The sequence below is a fragment of the Mastigoproctus giganteus genome, chromosome 11, assembly GCF_048544385.1.
Source record: "Mastigoproctus giganteus isolate SK-2022 chromosome 11, ASM4854438v1, whole genome shotgun sequence".
In the NCBI taxonomy this organism is placed as follows: domain Eukaryota; kingdom Metazoa; phylum Arthropoda; class Arachnida; order Uropygi; family Thelyphonidae; genus Mastigoproctus; species Mastigoproctus giganteus.
In genome coordinates this window covers 119,806,769-119,827,924 of record NC_143585.1, presented here as the reverse complement: position 1 = coordinate 119,827,924, position 21,156 = coordinate 119,806,769, and the positions used below count along the sequence as shown (strand labels likewise).

The following is a 21,156-nucleotide window of genomic DNA, read 5'->3' as shown; positions in this document are numbered from 1 at the left end:
ATTTTTTTTTTTTGCTTGCTTTTTTTTTTTGCATCATTTGTCACTGTTAATACTAACTCATCATCATCACCATCTGTCGTCGTTTCTCATTCCACGGGTCGACTTATGAAGCCTCGCCACCATGCCTTCTCCATGTACTTCTTCCTGTCTTTGATTTCACTCCAGTTTAATCCTCTTTTAATGACATTAGCATGAGTAGAGGCATACGATGCAAGAGGCTTATAGGGGAACAGGTATCCTGTGTGTTATCAGACACTCAGCCTGAAACACTGATGGATCCAATATCTCTCTATTACAGAAGATTTAGGAGAAGTCCGGTTGGCCTGCCTCCATAAAATCCACTCATGCACACCTTCTTGATGGTAAGCCCCGTTACGTCACTTAGGTGGCAACGAACGTGTAGAGTGGTTCTCTTCAAGACACCTGGTCAGCGTGAAAAGGAAAAGACCAAACCCTCCAGCATATGAAAACACGATGAAACAAATGGCCCTCAGTCCCCAGCAGCTTTCACTCTCCCTCTTATGGCAGCGAGAGGATCAGAATGGAAGCAGAGGGTGCTAAGAATCTCTGGGTACGACCAGGCTGCCATGCACGGAAACTGAACTTGGCCTGTTATAACGTAAGAACACTCATCGGTGAAGACAAGATATTAGAGCTGGAAAAGGAATTAGAAAATGTGAATTGGAGTGTCATCGGTTTGGCTGAAACAAGAAGAAGAAATGAATCACTTATAAGTTTATCAAGTGGAAATCTGCTGTACAGAAATGGAAACAGTGAAAGGAGTGAAGGTGGAGTTGGGTTTCTGGTCCATAAAGATATTAAAAACAACATTTTGGAATTCAAAAGTACATCACCAAGAGTGTCAAGACTAATACTCAAGATTTCTAAGAGATACAAGCTAAAGATTATAATGATTTATGCACCAACATCGAGCTATGATGATGAAGAGGTTGAAGAAATGTACACCGAAACTGAGAGTCTTGTAGATGAGCAGAAAACCCACTACACTATTATTATGGGAGACTTCAATGCTAAGGTTAGAAAAAGACAAAACAGTGCAGAAAGGGGAACTATAGGAAATTTTGGAATTAGTGAAAGAAATGAAAGAGGTGAAAGACTTGTGGAATTTGCAGAATCTCAAGGACTGTCAGTAATGAACACTTTTTTCAAGAAAAGGGTGAACAGAAAGTAGACATGGAAGAGTCCAAATGGATTAACTACTAATGAAATCGACTTCATCCTCACTAACAGAAGGTATATTGTGAATGATGTTACCGTCCTGAATAAGGTAAATGTTGGAAGTGATCACAGAATGGTAAGATGTACACTTGATATAGATGTAGGAAAGGAAAGGAAAAAACTGACTCAAGTAAATAATACAAAGGTCTTTGAGATAACAGAAGAGGAGAAAAAGCAGTATGTACTGGAACTTAAGAACAAGTATGAGCTTCTGCAGACTGCTCAGGACCAAGATATCGACGAGGAATATTACAACTTTTTGAAAGTGATAAAGTCCAAGAAACCTATAGGGAAAAAGATATCCAAAGAAGAAAAAATTAGTCAAGAAACACTTGTCATGATGAACCGAAGACAACAAATGAAAAGAAACACACTGACAGGGAGAAAATTGAGTATACTGAGTTATGAAAAGCCATTAGAAAGAGACTCAGAGAGTACATAAGAAGAATTAACACAAGAAAAGTAGAACAAGCATTAGGGAAAACAAAGGATTTAAATCAGCAGCCATGAGCAGTAATACAGAAAGACAAATGATAGTGAAACTGAAGAATAGCGATGGTGTACTTATAAACAGCAGAGAAGGCATAATTCAAATAGCAGAAGACTACTATAGAGAATTATACAAGGAGCAGGGGAATGATGCCAGCAGTAGGGAAGATGGATTGCAAAGTAACAACACATACGACATACCCAATATTCTTCCTGATGAGGTAGAACATGCATTGAAGAAAATGAAGAATCAGAAAGCCCCGGGGGAAGATGAAGTTACTGTAGAGTTGTTAAAATTGGGAGGAAGAGACATAACACAAAAACTGGCAAGGTTCTTCACAAAGTGCATTAGAAAAGGTGTGATGGCTAAGCAGTGGAATAATGCACTCATAGTTTTGCTGCATAAGAAAGGAGATAAATCAGAAATTGGAAATTACAGACCAATTAGCTTGTTATCCCACATCTACAAGTTGTTCACAAGGGTCATTACTAACAGATTAGAAAGAATACTTGATGAGAATCAACCGAAAGAGCAAGCTGGCTTTAGGACAGGATTCTCAACTATGGATCACCTTCACGTAATATCACAGCTAATGGAGAAAGCAAATGAATATAAAACACCATTATGCCTGGCATTTGTGGATTATGAAAAGGCATTTGACTCCATACAGCATAAGGCAATGTTTTGGGCACTGGAAAGACAAAGCATTGATACCCCATATATTATGATGTTGAAGGAAATATATGAGAGTGCTACCTCCTTTATTAGGCTAGACAAAGACAGTAGGAAATTTAAAATCGAGAAAGGAGTTCGACAAGGAGACACAATATCTCCGAAGCTGTTTACTGCTACCCTTGAGGAAGCTTTCAGAAGATTAGACTGGTCGCAGAAAGGAGTCAATGTGAACGTAAAGTACCTAAACCATTTACAATTTGCAGTTGACATTGTGGTCATAAGCCATGATCCCAAAGAATTAGAGGAAAATCTTAATCAGTTATGCACAGCTAGTAAGGATTTTGGACTAAAGATGAATATGGCTAAAACAAAAGTAATGATGAACAAGTATGCCACAGAAAGGGAAATAATGATTGAAGGAGCAGTAATTGAAAAGGTGGAGTCATATACTTATCTGGGACAAGTTATTAGCTGTAATAATGATAAATGGCTGGAAGTCAAGAGAAGAATAAATTTTGGATGGATAGCATTCAGGAAATATAGTCACATACTGAAGAGCAATATCCCAGTTTGTCTGAAACGTAAAATAATGAACCAATGTATACTCCTCACGATGACTTATGGAAGTGAAACTTGGGCACTCACCAAAAGAATGGAAGAGAAGCTGAGAACTACACAGCGAAGAATGGAACGAATCGTACTGGGAATCAGACTGTTAGATAAGAAGAGAAACACATGGATTAGGCAACAAACTCAAGTAAAAGACATTCTTATCAAAACTAAAGAACTAAAATGGTCTTGGGCAGGACACATAACCCGATGACAGATGGACTTAGAAAATAATAGAATGGTATCCAAGAGGAGCTAGAAGAAAACCTGGAAGACAAAGGCGGAGATGGATAGATGAAATTCATGAGTTTGTGGGTAGTAAATGGATGGCCAGTGCTCAAAACAGAAGGAACTGGAAAGTTGCTGGAGAGGCCTTCATCCTGCAGTGGATTGAAAATGGCTGATGATGATGACGATGCAGAAAGCAAGCTTATGCAGCATCAGCCAAAAAAAAAAAAAAAACCCTCCCATTTCATCCTTCCATTCGTTCCAAATGCCTGTCCAGCTCAGCCTTAAATTTATTTAGGCTATTTGCTTCTACAACAAAAGATGGAAGCCTGTTCCGCTAATCAACTGGCCGCTGGCTGAAGGCAAATTTCCGCACATCTATTCTATAACTATCTTTCCTCAATTTGAAACTGTGCCCCCTCAGGTTCTTAGTCTGGGCAAGACGAAGAATCCCATCAGCATTCAGCTTGCTCAACCCATTCAAGGCCTTATACACCTCATTCAGATCACCTCGCAGGTGCCTACTCTCCAGGTGCTGCAATTTGCAGAACTTAAGCCTTTCTTGGTAAGAGCACCCCTTTGTTCCCCTCACCAATCTTGTTGCCCTTTGTACTCATTCTTTGTACATCGCTTTGCATCCTTCCTAAAATTAAGCCTCCAGACCTGTACACAGTACTCTAGGTGTGGTCTGCCTTGTATAACGGGATTATCACCTCCCTGTCATGCTAGCAAAATTCCTATATATCATTAACAAGACTCCATAACCTGCCCTGGCAGCCATTCTGAGGTGTCAGCGAACTTCATATTTGGCTGCACATTGGTCTTCATCACGTATTGCCATCTCATTCTTAGTCTCCCCTTTGGTCTTTTGTCCCTTAATTGTAAATTAAACCTTCTTGGCAAATTCCTCTCGTTCATCCTCTTGATATGTCCAAACCATTTCAAACGCGACCTTTCAATCCTATTCTGGAGTTTTCATTCAACCTGAATTCTCTCCCTCATCACATCACTCCTGATTTTGTCTCATCTTGTCTTTCCAGCTATGCTCCTCACAAATTTAACCCCAGGGACTTGCATCTGGTGAGCATGGGCTTGGCACACCCAGGGTCCTGAACTGGATATCATCATTCTTCTGTTTCTTGGTGATTTCCTTCTCTCTCTCTCTCTCTCTCAGGGCGACTCAGATTTTTTTTTTTTTTTTTTTTTTACCCTTGTGCAGCAAAAGCCTCAGGCTCCTTGCACCATATGGCTAATGATGATAATGTTAATCTCATTTCTGCCCCTGAATTCTTCTTTCATCCTTTTTTCCTCATAGTCCAAGTTTCAGATGCATACATCACAATTAGTACGTAATAGGCCTGATATATAGCCTTCTTACGTTCAGTGGTATGATCCTGTTCCAGATCAGATCTCTTGTCTGCCTATAGAAATTCCCACCTGCTAACTAAACAATGAAAATCTTGTAATTCATAGGAAATCTATAATTACTTCAAGGAAATAAAAAAAAAAGTATCTATCAAACATGGTGAATACCACAGAGAAGTGGTTTGCTTTACCTACAGAATCGGAATAGGAGACGATTCTTCAATTCGAATTTCCGTGTTGACAATTAGGCAGAAGACCCCGATGATGCTCAGTTTACTGTATTGAGATTGTTACCAACCCACGCCTGCTTCAGAATTTACGTATATATAAATTTTATATAGTCTAGCAATACAATATTTTGGTTTAGAGAGTAGATAACGCGTGAAGATCAGATGGCATGCTAGAAAAAGATATATAAATTACAGGAATTCCAGCATGTCAAATAAATATTGACAGTTAGAGGGACTGTTTTCTCTAGAAATTGATTGCAGCATATGAAAACGTGGATTTGAGCTGTGTGCACACCAAATTGATCGAAAGTTGCGTACTGTCGACTAAATTTGGTATACTTATCAACGATCCAATCAAGATGCAGACACTAGTTTATTTAATACCAAAGTTTACCTTTTTTTAAAATACTGTTTTTCACTTTAATTACAAAAATATTTATTATCCATCTTTATACCTGTAGGTACTTTTCTGCAATTAGGTTAATTTAGTTGTGAATGTAAAACGTAACCTAACCTTAATAAAATTGATGCTTCACTACTTACAATAAAAAATATTTATTATTATTTCAATTATAAAAATTAATATTATAAAGACTATACTTCCCCTAAAATGCCTAAAAGGAAGTGCATGTTTACAGAAGAGATGAAAAACAAATTTCCATGTTTTGTATCTGGCCGAGAGGAATGGGAAGCTGAATGTAAAGTTTGCAGAATGGGGACATATGATTCAGTAGCCAATAAAGGGGTTGGTGATTTGAAGCATCACATTGAAACTGAAAAGCAGAAGAAAGCAGTTTAAGGTGAGGCCTCTTCGGGAAAGGCTACAGATTTTTTTGTCAAAGCTGTCGGTAAAATAGAATATGATCTGCCTGCAGAGGGTAGCTTTGCTTTTCACATTGTTAAACATCATAGTAGTTACAAATCAATGGATTGCACAACTGTCATGTTCAAAAATGTATTTTTTGATTCGAGATAGCAAAAAGATTTTCCTGTGCTAGAACCAAGACACACGCCATTGTAAACTTTGTACTTGCAAATGTTAATGTTACTGTAGAAACTTTAAAAGAAAATAAAATTGCATACTGTGGGGTCTCAACTGATGGAAGTAATCATGGTTCTGAAAAAATCTTCCCATTAATTATTCAGTATTTTGATGTAAATGAAGGAGGATTACAAACAAAATTAATTGAATTACAGAAGATGCCTAACAAGACTGCAGATACCATTTCTACGTATGTTAAAGAAACTTGAAAAAAATGGTTAGTGTGAAAAATATATTGCATTCACTGGGGACAATTGCAATACAGTCAGTCCTCGTATAGCACGGTAGTTGTGTTCCTAGAAACCCTCGTGCAATGCAAAATCGTGCAATATGAACAACAGGCCCTATGGGAAAAATAGGGTTAGGTGCCGACCACCCAAGATCGAACACACATTGGTAACCAAAACATTACCAAACACAATAAATAATCGTATTAATTACGTATAATCGTACGATTACGATTATACGTAATAGTCGTAATAAAATAGTTTTGTATTTTATTACGACTATTACGTAATAAAATATTGCTAATGCTTTTGCTTCTATCGTAAGCAAACTTGTTCTTTGTTTGATCTTCTATCCAAACAGATGACAGCCATTCCATCTCTTCCAATTCTTTGGGTCTTAATCTAATGGATTTTAATTACACTTGAAGTTGTTCCTACTATGAAAGTTGTTTTTATTTTCTCTGCATTCTTTGTAATTCTCGGCATTGCCTCATTTAGGTCTGTAGCATGTGCAATATCACATGATCTTTCATTTCGCTCAAAGCATTTCACAATTTCATATTTTTTCCTCTATCGACAGAAGCGAACTGGCTATAAGCCTAACCGGGGAAACCCTGGTGGGCCAGAGGCCGGTGTGATTTTGGCCATAAACCATAGTATGAGGCCACTATAAATTTTCCCGGGTAAGAATTTTTGACCCAGTCCGCCTCTGTTTATCGATATTGCTTTTCTTTTTCTCTCTGAATCTGAAGTGTCTTCACCAGGACGCTTCCTTTTCACACCTTTTAAGTATTTTACTAATTTTTATGGAATAAAGCACAACTACAAAACGAGGAGACACGCTTGATACACATAAGCAACTGAATAAACAACATTGTAAAGGCAGAGATTTACAATTAACACCTCACATTTTACTAAAGCACATTTCTAGGGGTTACTACCATAAAACAGTAAAAACTAGCATTTCTGCTAGTGGAATCTGTTATAAACTGGTAGTAAACTCTATCTAATTGCATTTGCGATAATACTGATAGCTGGAATTGTATGGATTTTTACAGGCGTCTCCGTAGCCAGGTGGGCAGGAGCAGCAGTGCGTAGGATATGCTTCTTGATCAGACCGGGGTTCGAGCCCGTGACCACCAAATACGAAGGATGCGGAAAGGTCAGGGAATGACCACCGCATATCGCCAGGGCAATATGGCCTTAGTTGCTGATGCTCCTAAAAAAAAAAAGATGGTTTAAAGATGGTGGGTTTTTACGTTATTATGGTGAAATGTGTTCCCCCTTCACTGACATAAAAAACAAATACATTTTCAGACTCTTCTCTTCATTCCTATCGTGTTGCATTCGACTGCCATTTCTTGTAAACACAAAGGCGAATCATGCATAAGTGAATTCAGTTTGTGTTATATAAGATATCGTTCCCCTATTTATAAATCATGTACGAACGAATTCGTGTAGTGTAAACACGTGTTATATGAGGACTGACTGTACAATGTTTGGAGGACTGAGACGAAATGAAGAAGGGAATAATGTCTTTGCAAAATTAAAGAAATTGTTGCATAACAAAACTTTGATTGGAGTGGGCTGCCCTGCACATATTTTGAACAATTGTCTTCAGAATGGGGCAGAACTTTGGGAAGTTGATGTAGAGAACATTGTTTTTAAAATTTACCAGTATTTTCATAATTATACAGTCTGGACTGAAGAGCTTAAGGAATACTGTAAGTTTGTTGAGATTGAATATTGACAACTCCTTTCTCACAGCAAGACGAGATGGCTTTCATTATTTCCAAGCATCACAAGGCTCATAGATATGTTTCCAGCTTTACAGGCTTATTTTCTGTCCCATGAAAAACCTCCCATTGTGATTAAAAGGTTCTTTGAAAATGGATTTAGTGAGATTCCCTTTGGTTCATGCAATCACTTATGAGTGCATTCCATACACATATACAACAAATTGAAAGGGAAAGTAACTCAGCTGCAGAAGTGCTAGATGTCTTAGTCTCACTGAAAGAAATTATCTCGAAATGGATGGATCACAACCAAACCCCAGGGGCTCACATCTGGTGAGTATGGGCTTGGCAAACCCAGGGTTCTGAGCTAGATATCATCATTCTTCTCTTTCTTGGTGATTCCTTTCTACTTCTGACACACACTCTCTCTCTCTCTCTCTCTCTCTCTCTCTCTCTCTCTCTCTCTCTCTCTCTCTCTCTCAAGGTAAGTCGGGGAATTTTTTTTTTTTTTTTTTTTTGGCTGGTGCAGCATAAGCCTCAAGTTTCCTTGCACCATATGGCTAATAATAATAATAATAATAATAATAAACTTCATTCCATTAAGAGTAAAGGAAATGCTATAAAAAAAAATCATGATGAAGGACTTGTAATTGAATGTGAAAAATTTTCTAGTGATACAAAAAATCTGTATAGAAATTGCATGGAATATTTAGATAAGTGGCTTCACCATATGGTGAATTCCATTTCCTGTTTTATATGGATGAAAATGGATGCAGTACCAAGCTGGAACGATGTAGAAAGTTCTATTTCCTACTTGATTGACAAAGGGGTAACAATTGATGATGTTAAGTGTTTTGACCAATTTAACAATTTGAAAAAAATTTTTGAGGGTCAAATGAATAATAAAGACTTTAAAAACATGCTTATACATGAAAAGTGGGCCAATTGAATTCCATTCAGAATTGTTGAAAATTGCCCAGTTTTTCTTTGCAATTCCTCCTCACAATGCAAATGTAGAGAGAGAGAGTATTCTCTCTAATGCAAAGTCAGTGGACAAAAGAAAGGAATAGGTTAAATGTCAGTTCTGTAAAAGGTATTTTGTTTTTGCAGTACAATTTCAAACATATGTCATGCATTGATTTTTACACATATTTGAGAGGCAATCCAGAGCTATTGAAAGAAATAATTTCTCAAGACAAATATGAATGTACTAATCCTAAACATCAGTAAATGTGGTTTACATTGTCTTTATTTTATTATTTGCATAATATATTTGTCCTCTTTTTTAATCCAAGATGAACTTTTTGTCCTCTTTTATTCGCCCCAAAACATGTAAATGTCAGTCTTCTTTTTATGAGTGCCGAAGATGGTAACCCTAATTTAATATCATGATAGATTAAATTTTCAGTCTCTCAAAATTTGGCTACTAATTTTTAAACATGTCATTTTATGGTATGTCATAAGGAAAGGGAAAAAAAAAAAAAAAAAACCCCAACTTCTAGCCACTTTGCTTGGGTATTGCTAAACCACTACTGACTCGCTTCCAATTTATGACATGTTATATGAGTTTTGAATTGAAATATTTTGCTACAGTGTGTTACCAAGGGTGGGGGAGTGTGTGTGGTCATATCAATGTTATGTAATAGTTTTTAGTTATGTAACAGGTAAAGAAGGTCTTTACCTTGTTAGAATGTATTATTGGGGGAAGGTGTTCAAAAAGTTAAAATCACGTTACATAATTTGTGATTACCCCCAAATAATGGGGTGTAGGACCAAAGCTGCTTTAATAAGACTTTTTTTTACACTTTTTCATTTAGAATATTTTTTTCTATTATTTTGTAGTGGGTTCTACTAATACAGGGACCAGAAATTTAAGTTGGAAAGGTGAAAATGTATTCCAATTTAATTTTAAAAAGAAAACAACTAATTGCATTCACTTTTTCAAAATAACAGCATGTAATACCTTTAAATACAAACCGCCTGACTTCAGTAGTTTACTACTGGCATGAGAAACACTACAGCAAAATGAATTTGCCACCCAAGCTCCCAAAACAGAGTAAATTTGGTACACCATCCCTAAAAAGCTGCTGATCACCACACTCATATATATATATATATATATATATATATATATATATATATATATACAGGGTGTCTCAAAAATATTGGTACAAACGTTTAGGGGAGGTAGGTAACATCTAAAGGAATGCGAATCGCATAGGAACCCATAACCGGAAACGTCATCGTAAGTCGGTACACGGCGCTATTCATCAGTTTGCGAGAGGGAAAATTTCTGGTTTACTCATTTAAGCAGTAGTTTCCGCAAGAAGAGCATGCATCGATATACGAACTGTGAGCTGGCATACATGCACCTAGTGTATGGATTAACAGAAGGCCCACACGGTGTGTGCCCCCATGCAGCACAACATCACTTTGCAAAAAATGTGTGGGCAGGTATGGTCGGTGACTGCTTAGTCGGCCCATACCTGTTACCATCCCGCATGAACTCCGCTAAATATCGGATCTTTCTTGAACAAGTTCTACCAGGGTTACTTGACGATGTTCCAGCAAATGTGAGATGCAACATTTGGTTTCAACGTGATGGGGCGCCTGCCCATTATGGAAGGCGTGTTCGTGACCATTTGAACAGGTGTTTTTTGGGCACCGATGGATTTGGCCGTGGTGGACCCGCTGCCTGGCCCCCATACTCACCTGATTTATCGAGCCTTGATTTTTTCTGTGGGGGCCCTCAAATCTATCGTGTATGAATTGCCTGTGGAGACGGAAATGGATCTCGTGGCGAGACTTGTCTGCACTGCTGCTACTGTCAAAGAAACTCCAGGTGTGTTCGAATGTGTCCACCAATCCATGCTGCGTCGGTGTCATCGCGTCTCATGGTGGAACCTTCGAGCATCTGTTGTAACATCATGAAATGCATCCATCCCATACTCCACTGTTAATATTATGTCAAATAAATGTTTGCCACTAATTACTGTCTTGTGTCCTTTCTGCTTCTTGTGCCTCTACTACTTTCCCGTGACGTTTCTGGTTATGGGTTTCTATGCGATTCACATTCCTTTAGATGTTACCTACCTCCCCTAAACATTTGTACCAATATTTTTGAGACATCCTGTATATATATTTATAAAAATAAAGTACTATATTTTCTCCATATATTTGTTCATTATAATTATTTTAAAATATTTCTATAATTTCTATTTTAAACAGGCCATTTAGGGAAAGTGACATAATAACACCAGAATATGGACGGTCAGTTGCCAAGGATATAGGTGCTCACTACTATGAAGTGAGTGTCCTGACCCAATTTGGTATTAAACAAGTGTTTCAGAACATTATCAAAGTGGCGCTTATTGCACGGAGACAACAGAGATTCTGGGTAACAAAGCTGAAGAATGTAAATAACCCCAAACTACAGGTACGTTATGTTTATATCCTTTAAACTTCTTAAACAGTGAATTTCACTCTCACTAACTGAATTTAAAAAAGTTGATGGTAGATTGTTGACAAACTCTTGATCAGATTATGAGTAGTGATTCTTCATGTATTAAGAATCTGCAGATAAAGAACCCCTTGGGTGGCAGCAATCACAGTGTATTGATGTGGGTTTTACTCAAAGATGTAGCTACCATCAGAGGAAAAGGGAAGGGTTTTTGCTTTTGTAAAGGTGACTACGAAGGTCTGAGACAGTTTTTAAATTCTATACGGTGGGACCAACTGATGATGTTACCAACAGAAATTCTAAATGGGAAACATTCAAAGAATTAATCTTGGCAGCTACTAAGCTTTTCATCTGACATCCATTTAGGATGTCAGATGAACTAATGAAACATGTGGCAGAGAAGAAATATGCATAGGATACATATAAATTATCAGGTGACACATAAGCCCATGGCAGATATAAGCTGGTCTGAATCAAGTCCCAAAGGAAGTTAACAGAGAAAGGCAGATTACGAGAAATCTTTAGCTAAGGATATAAAGAAAAACAGCAAAGAGTTCTTTAATTATGTAAACTCTTGAAGAAAGGAGATGAATCAGATTGGCCCACTTGATACCGATGGTTCTGATGGCTCAGATAGCTGACAAACTGAACGAGTATTTTGCATTTACATTCACACATGAGGAATTCTGTAAGGAAGGGGAGGACAGAAGTTTACTAAATTCTAACAGGGAGCTAAATGATTTTGTAATAATGGAGAGCAAAGTGGAGGAGAAATTGTTGAAGTTAAAAACATAAAAAAGGCACCTGGGACGGATGAAATCTATCCAGTTATATTTAAGGAGGCAGCGAGGAAAGTAAGCAAACCTTAGCCATAATTATGAGAGCATCCTTTGATTCAGCGGGTGTTTCTATGGACTGGAGATGTGCAAATGTTTCCCCAATTCACAAAGGGGGTCAGAGGGTGACAAATAATTATAGGCTTGTTAGTTTAACTTTTGTTCCTGGGAAATTAATGGACACATTGCAGGATCATCTAGACAAGACTTCAGTTATAGTTCACACACACACAGCATAGGTTTGTTATGTCTGACCAGTTTGATTGGATACTATGATGTGGTCACAAAGAAACTGGATGCGAAAAATAATTTTGATATTATATACTTTGATCTTAGGAAAGCTTTTGATCCTGTTGCACATGAACGACTACTGTAAAAATCGGAGCATTATGGCATTAAAGGCAAATTGCTGCTATGGATACAGAGATGATTGAGTGAGAGAAGAGAGAGAGTGGTAATAAACGGACACTTCACTTCGTGGACTAATGTTATTAGTGTAGTCCCTCAGAACTAGTGTTGAGTCCATTGTTATTTTCTATGTTTATTAATGATAATGATGAAGGTAAAACTGCAGCCATTATCAACACACTACAGGATGGAAGTCTCCTCAACAATTCATGCTGAGGGAAATGAACCATAATCTGCCACGCTGGTCCAGTGCAGGTTGGCAGGTAAACTATATTTAGAAGTCAAGGACTTGAACCCCGGTCTACTCAAAGAGCGTGTGCTACTGCACTTCCGCTTCTGACCACTTGGCTACGGAGGCCTATATGATGAAGGGATATCAAGCTTAATGTCTAAGTTTGCAGACGATACAAAGGTTGGCAGGATTGTTAATGACAGTATGCTACTGCAACAGGATCTAGAAAGGTTAGGCAGATGGGCTGAGAAGTGGCGACTGAAGTTTAACATGGACAAATGCAAAATACTCATATGGTTAGCAGTAACCTCAGAGTAACGTATCAACTGTGTAGTACTAGACTCAGGGTGACAGAGAATGAAAAGGGGCTGGAGGTAATCTTGCATTCAGATGAAGTTTTCTGAGCATTGCAGACAGTCTGCAAGAGTAGCTCATGGTGTCTTGTTAATAATACATTGGAATTTTTCTAGCAGGGATAAGGAGGTGATTATCCCCTTGTATAAGGCAATAGTCAGGTCACACCTTGAGTACTGTATACAGGTCTGGAGGCCTCATTTTAGGAAGGATCTAGATTTGCTGGAATGAGTACAGAGAAGTGCAATGAGATTAGTTAGCAGAACAAAGGGCTGTTCTTTGAAAAAATCTTTAAGTTCTGCAAATTGCAGCATCTGTAGAACACATGCAAAGTGATCTGATTAAGGTGTATAAGGTCTTGAATGGGTTGAGCAAGCTCAATGCTGATGGGAACTGATGGAATTGCCATTATGAAGCAAAATGTTTTTAAACTTAATTTTGAGTCTCTATGAATAAATGCCATTCATCTGACTTATGCATGACACCTAGTTCTTTCAGAAGTCCAATAATGTCAAGGGCTCACATCTGGTGAGTATGGGTTTGGCACACCCAGGGCTGGATATCATCATTCTTCTCTTTCTTGGTGATTCCCTTCTACTTCTCTGTCTCTCTCTCTGAGTAACTCAGAAATTTTTTTTTGGCTGGCACAGCATAAACCGCAGGCTTCCTTGCACTATGTGGCTAGTAATAATAATATTGTCTTTGCAAAAACACACTGTTCTCCATAGTAAAATATTTTGAAAACTTTTCATGTCTTTTTTTGAAACGCTGAAATCATTGTTCCTGCTGTGAGTATGCGCTGTTTATGTTTGGAGGATAGATTTACAACTCTGAGAACTTGTCACAGCCTACAACAAAAATCCTCACCAAAAATGCTAAGTGTACTCTCTTCAAATTGTAAATTGTTGCATCGGAATTTGAACCTAAGAACCATAGGTAGAAGTCTGATTATGTTTATCATAAGAAAACCTAGGCGAGATTGATTGCTAAAATTAAGAGAATTAGCTTATATCTGTTAAAATAAATCAGTATGCCATACTGATTTATTTTAACTGATTTATGTGAAATTGGTATATTTTGGTAAAACATAACTCCCTCTATATTTAATAACTATTATGTGATGTGAAACTATCATGGTGATTTTCGAAATCTATGCATAAAAATTGGTTAAAAACAGCATTTAAGTTCTTAGAGGTAAAAATTGTGTTGGTTAGTGTAATCTGCCTTAGCTTGCCTAACCTCCTTTAAGCTGGATATCATCATTCTTCTCTTTCTTGGTAATTCCTCTCTCTCTCTCTCTCTCTCTCTCTCTCTCTCTCTCTCTCTCTCTCTCAGGGTAATAGGGAAATTTTTTTTTTTTTTTTTTTTTTGCCTGGTGCAGCATAAGCCTCAGGCTTCCTTGCACCATATGGCTAATAATAATAATAATAAGATGGTTACAAACTAGTTTGTTTATATATATATATATATATATGTACACACACACACACTGTAAGCTTCTGTATCACACGATAATTTATATGCATCGCATGTATATTTCTTTTCTGCTACAATTCCCATCAGTTCTTGTGACTTCTATTTATTCTAACCTGGAACATTATTACTTAGCTGGTACGGACCATGGTATTTCCGTGCCCAGGGCGGAAAGAATTTTTGGTACCCCTTAAAGAATGGTGCCCGGGGTAATCGCCCTACTAGCCTGTGCCTTAATCTGGCACTGATTACTGTATGCTGGTGTGGGATTTTCTGCAACCGAGAGGGTCTTTTACCTGCAGGTTTTTAATGCAAGAAGAATGCTGCTGATAATTAAGGGTACTACTTCCTCTTATTACCTCTCTAACATGTTGCTTTAGAAAACAGTCATCCAATAAATCCACAAGAGTCTTGCTAGTGTGCGAGTGACCAACCCCCAAGTTCCAGTCAACATCTGGAAAGTTAAAATCCCACATTATGAGACATTCTGATTTACTGGCCCACTCTGTTTCTCTATATAATTGTTTGTTATACTCATCACAGTCATTAGGCTTATAATGCACTACTACTCTCATTTTTATATTTTTCTCAGTACTTAGCACATTAAACTGACTCAATGTTGCACTGGCTACTCATATGAACTAGATAGATACACTGCCTTAGATTTAATGTGCTTCTTAACTAAAAGCATAACTCTTCCCTCTCGTGTCCTGAAAGATAGGCGAATCGGTTTATCCATTCCTTGTGCTGAAATTTGGAGTATATAATACAACTAGTTTATGATGCAACTCACTGTGCTGCAACATAGTAGATGAAATGCTACAATCTTGATTCACTGGTGCGTATTCATTGATTACTGAGTTATATATTGAGTATAGAATGGAACCAACTCATGTGATGACTTAAGTGCAATATGACCTAAGTAGCCATTACACTTAAAACCCCATCAATAACAACAAATGTGATGACTTATATACTGTGTATGAACATTATACTGATGTGCTGTGGAGCAGAATATAGATGTATAACACCACATGAAATGCCCTTGGTGGGTAGAGTACTGTATATAAACATGTGGCAGGTTTGTCATGGTCTGGCTTTGGGCCGCCCTAACTTAAAAAGAAGAAGAAGAAGAAGAAGAAGAAAAGTGCTTTCTGTACAAAAGTTGTATCATGGTTTTTAACGATCATTTTTCTTCAAAAGACATCCGCTCATCAAAATTAATGTTTCAACCCCATATTACTCATTCTTGCAGATAAAATTAAAAAGTTTATAGTATGTTCATTTGTCACATGGTCTTCATTCCGCACTCCAAATTCCTGCTGGTATACTCCCCCTTCTCTTAGTATACCAAGTGCTGGTCTTATGAATTTGACAATGTTTTAATTGACACTGAAGAATCTTCTAAAGAAAAAAAAATCTTGCTATTTCCAAATTTTAATTTCTCATTGGCAAGAACATTGGTTTTATCTCATCCAAAGCTAGAACTACTTATAAGTTTTTTCCAGCTGTCTCCATTCTCAGCAAGCTACTTCGCAGTGGTTCACTCCGAGCTCATTCACTTGTTATGTCCTTTCCGGCCATGGCTCAATTAATACCAAGCTGTGTTATTTCAACCTTTCCACAACTCAGTTTTGTTTTTGTTGTAGTCCTGAGGATGTTCCCCATATATTATTCTATTGTCCAGCTTACAAATCCTCTAGATCAGGGATGGGCAACCTCCAGTCCTCGAATGTGCGTAGTCCGGTCCATGATCATTTTCAATATGTATATAATAAATGGCTTGCCATTTATTATATATATTTTGTTTTTGAATTAATGGAATTCCTGATGTAAATTTAGAAAATACTCTATGCATTGCTATGGCAAATATCGATCCATATACTGATTTGCTGATAAAAATAAACAGTATCAAATCTCTCATTAAATATTATAAAAATAAAATATTGCAATTTTGGTTACTGGAACTCTATTTGTATTTTGTTACTATAATTGTATTTTTGTAATTTTATATTGAATTTGTATTTCATTTTTCTTATTAATAAAATTAATTATATGTACATGTATGTATAACTATTACAATAAATAACATAACTGTTTATGACAATTTTTTTAATTATATACCATTTTAATAATCCTAAAAATTGTGGAAATCTAAAAAAAAATTTGCCCCATATGCACTCCACAGACATTTTATTTGGCCTACCATTTATAAAGGTTGCCCACCCCTGCTCTAGATAAAGGTTATTTACAAGCACTAGTCCTGTCTTATCTGGTCAAGAAAATATATTGTGTCTTCTAAAAATAACTTTCAAGCACTGTGGACTTTGCTCTTGAGGTCTTCTCATTATGGAAGGCACTATCAACCAATAATCTATAATCTTCATAAACTGCAGGTAGAATTGTAACTTTGAAGGAAAGTATTTATGCAATGTTTCGGACGATTATTGTGACTTGTAAAACATGCTTTTAAACTAAACTTTTGAGATTTGTCTCAAAATTATATAATAATATTATACGTGAATCAGTAAGCTATAATAATATTATAGCTTACTGATTTGATACTTACTAATCATATGATATAACTGCTCTGACACAGACCTTATATCTCAATTCTTTGTATATAAATTGTGTAAACGTGATGACTATAATTCCTAGTTGATTGTTTTAGACTTAATGACTTTATTTGTTTATTGTACTGTATTGGTTTCGTAAATATTGATTAGTTGTGCCCGAGAGTGTAATGACTTTTCTATTTTATAACATTGTCTAACTTCTTCATTCTTCATTTTCTTTCCTTCCCTTTTTCTTTCTGTTTTTTATTTTATTTTTTTTATTATTTTATTTTTGTTGTTAGTTGGGATGTGGGCTGTTTTTCCTACAGGATGGCTGGAACCCACTTGTATTGCACTACGGTACATACTTAGTTTTGGCCCACTTCCTTGTGGTGTAGATGGACACTGGGCAGGCTTTCGAGGTGATCGTATTCCTGGTGACTAAGTGGCCAGAAACAACTAAACAACACACCACTTTCACTCTACAAACGCAACATTACAGACCTTTCTGTCCTTTTTCTGAGTTCTGCATCATCAGTGTATTGTTGACAGAGTTGAACTAATGTTTTGGAGCTGCCCTGCAAAAGATGCTATATACATATCTCATGTCCTTTCTGTACACAATGTACTCCCCATATTCAAATTCTGCATCCCTTATGTCGCAGCGATCTCATGTCTCTGATATCCCCACAATGTTTGCATCTGATGACATCAGGGGCATACCTAGGGTATGTGGCACCCCACTTTAAATTTTTCTTCATATGTGTATGTAAGTTTCAAGTTTTCAGGTGCCCCTTGAACATTGGCACCCAGGGATAGTGCAACCCTCGGGATGGCCTGCCCCTGGATGACATAATCAGTACTTCGAATTCATCAAATTTATTTGCTATGCTCCTAGCATTGGTGTAATGCAAGTATACATGCACCTGTTCTCACTCTTAGTTACCCTAACACAGCCCATGTAGTTACTTGTTTCATGATGACCCAAAGCAGGGCCTGAAATATTTTAAACCTTGCTTTCCAGGATGCTGCATGTTCCAATGGAAACAATGCAAGAATCACTTTCACCTCTGCTTTTGGATTTAGTTAATCTATTAACCTTTGTATTTTCCCAAGTTATTGGTTGTCTGACCCACCCAACACTGCTTTGATAGCATCAATAAATATTCTTGCACCCCTTCTATTTAAGTACATTGTTAAAATTAAAGTATCCCTATGTAGAGAACTCTGGAGCAAGTTCTAAGGCTTGTACTGAAGAGAAATTTGGACAACAGGTACAATTAAGAATGCGCTCGCCATTTATTGGAAAAAAAAAAAAATTAGTTTCAAAATTTGTCACTTTATGGAGCTGTGCCAATACAAATCACTTGAACAGCACTACAATTGTTCAATGTGTCCTCCATTTTGGTCAACCACAGTTTCCATTCGAAGAACAGCATTTTCTGAAGCAGAACGTAACATGTCAACTGGAATAGCCAACACATGACGTCTAATGCTATCCTTCAGATCTGACAGAGTTTGACATCCTTCCCGATACACCTGGTTTTTCAAAAAAACCCCACAACCAGAAGTCGCATGCGGTGAGGTCCGGTGATTGGGGTAGCCAAGATGTCTGGAAATAATGGCTGATGACCCATTCGTCTGTAAAGTGTTGCCTTAGCAATCTTTGGACACAACGGTGGATGTGGGGTGGTGCATCACCTAGCATGAATATGATATCCTGAAGGCAACCATGTTGCTGCAGCTCTGGTATTGCGAAATGTGCCAACATTTCATAATATCGCTGTGACAGAACAGGAGCGATGTCCAGTCGGTGTTACTTGTTATGGCCCAATCATGAATGTGGCCATAAATCCACACCACACTATCACTTTTGGAGAATGCAACAGGACCTCTTGGATAACTTGAGGGTTTTCTGTAGCCCAAATGCAACAGTTGTGCATATTCACTTGTCCATTTAAGCAGAAGCGGGCTTCATCACTCCAAAGGATGTTCCATGGCCAAATGATATCTACTGTCATTTGCACCAGAAACTGAAGTGCATAAGTGAAACGAATATCTGCATCACCATGCTTTAGCTGCTGTAGCATGTGCATCTTGTAAGGATAGTACCTTATCATTTGCACCAGAAACTGAAGTGCGTAAGTGAAACGAATATCTGCATCACCATGCTTTAGCTGCTATAGCATGTGCATCTTGTAAGGATAGTACTGCAACACCTGATGCATTACTAGCCTTACAGTGGAATACGGCATGTCCACTTCACAAGAAACAGCTGGCACACTTGTGCTACCACATGGAGATTGACTTGATAAATCCATGACAGCTTCAACACGAGAGGAGCCCACTCGTTTTCAACCTATACCTGGTTGAACACCAAGATGTCGTGTCGCTTCAAATCTTGCAATCATTTTGCAGACAGCACAAACAGTCATAGGTCCATGCCTTATGCGCTTCTGACACCAGAATTCTCTGATAGCCGTAGCTGCATTTTTGCTGTTCTGATTAGCTTCACTAATAGCGCCTTTTTCTGCAACGTTGTGGCATTGCTGCTGTAGTGCAGGCAAACATCTACTGTATGAATTTGAAGAGACTGCTTTGCTTTTATGCAGTGCAGTAGAGTTGAGTAGTGGTGCTGTGGCAATAACTTACGATTTTGCAAATAACGTAAGTTATTTGCATAATTGTAACTAAGATTGTTATGCACCACACAGTGACAAATTTTGTAACTAATTTTTTTCCCAATAAATGGCGAGTGCATTCTTTATTGTACCTATTGTCCAAATTTCTCTTCAGTATGAGCCTTAGAACTCGCTCCAGATTCCTCTACATAGGGATACTTTAATTTTAACAACCCTGTATATCCCATCCCAGTGAAAACAGTGTCTCCTGTTAATAAGTGACAGAAGGTTAAGGAAATTTTGGATAAAAAGAGAGTGGCATCCTATGCCACCCTCTTTTTATACAAGTTTGTGAAGGTCTTTTGAAAAAAAAAAAAAAAAAAAACTGAAGATCATGACTTTGAGTACCATAATTACCTGTGATCAAAATTGGCTGTTATATTATGAGCCAGGCACTAAAAGACAGTCAATCCAATGGAAGACAAAACCAGTCCTAATATAGTTAGGAAAGAACTTTACATGTTGTTTTCTATGAAGATTAATAATATAGTTCAGTGGTCTCCAAAGTGAGGTGTGCTAGATGATTCATGGGGTGTGCAGTTGATCCATGGATGATCCACGGGGTGATTTGGTAAGCAGAGCGAGCGATGCAATCCTTCCATTTGGATCAATGTACCTACGTGAGGTGACTTTCTCTACAATGACCGTTATTAAAACCATGTTTAGAAATAAACTTAACCTGGAACCAGATCTTCGGGTAGCTGTGTCCCAAAATATGAAACCAAGATACACAGCAATAATGAAAAATATTCAAGAACATTTTTCCCACTAAAAAATGCTGTTTATTTGATTTATATTGCTTTGTACTTTTAATTTCAATTTTGTTTTGTATTTTTGCAGTGAATTAGATTGTGATTTTATATATGTGGTTCTAGATATAATGCATACCATGTAAATTTTTTATAAATAAAACAAATAGTATTACATTACATTTACTCCAGTTGTTACATTAATGATTTCATATCATTTTGGACTTGAATTTTGATTTAATTTTGTTTTGTATTTTTTTATTTGTGATCTTTTAAAATTATATGTAATTTTATAAATGTGATTTTAGATGAAATGCCTTCCATGTAAATGATTTATAAATAAAAAAAATTATTAAAGTTATATATTTTGAGCAGTGAGTGTAGTCTGCTTCGCCGACTACACTCACTGCTCAAAACCATCTGGTGCACTGAACAAATTCCGTTAACATGGAGGAAAGCCATTATCGTACCGATCCACAAGAAAGGTGATAACCGGGATTGCAAGAACTACCGTGGCATCAGCCTCCTTTCCATCATCGGAAAGGTCTTTATGAAGATCATTCCAGT

At 37.3% G+C, this 21,156-nt stretch overlaps 1 protein-coding gene across 1 annotated transcript in view; it reads left to right on the top strand.

Annotated features, from left to right (window-relative positions):
- Positions 1-21,156, top strand: part of LOC150078388 (rho-related BTB domain-containing protein 1-like) — a 384,612-nt gene that overhangs the window by 94,928 nt on the left and 268,528 nt on the right. Inside the window, exons 6-7 of the mRNA XM_090385409.1 lie at positions 9,495-9,505; positions 11,070-11,277. Of these exons, the coding sequence (XP_090241535.1) occupies positions 9,495-9,505; positions 11,070-11,277 (219 nt within the window). The remainder of the gene's footprint in view (positions 1-9,494; positions 9,506-11,069; positions 11,278-21,156) is intronic.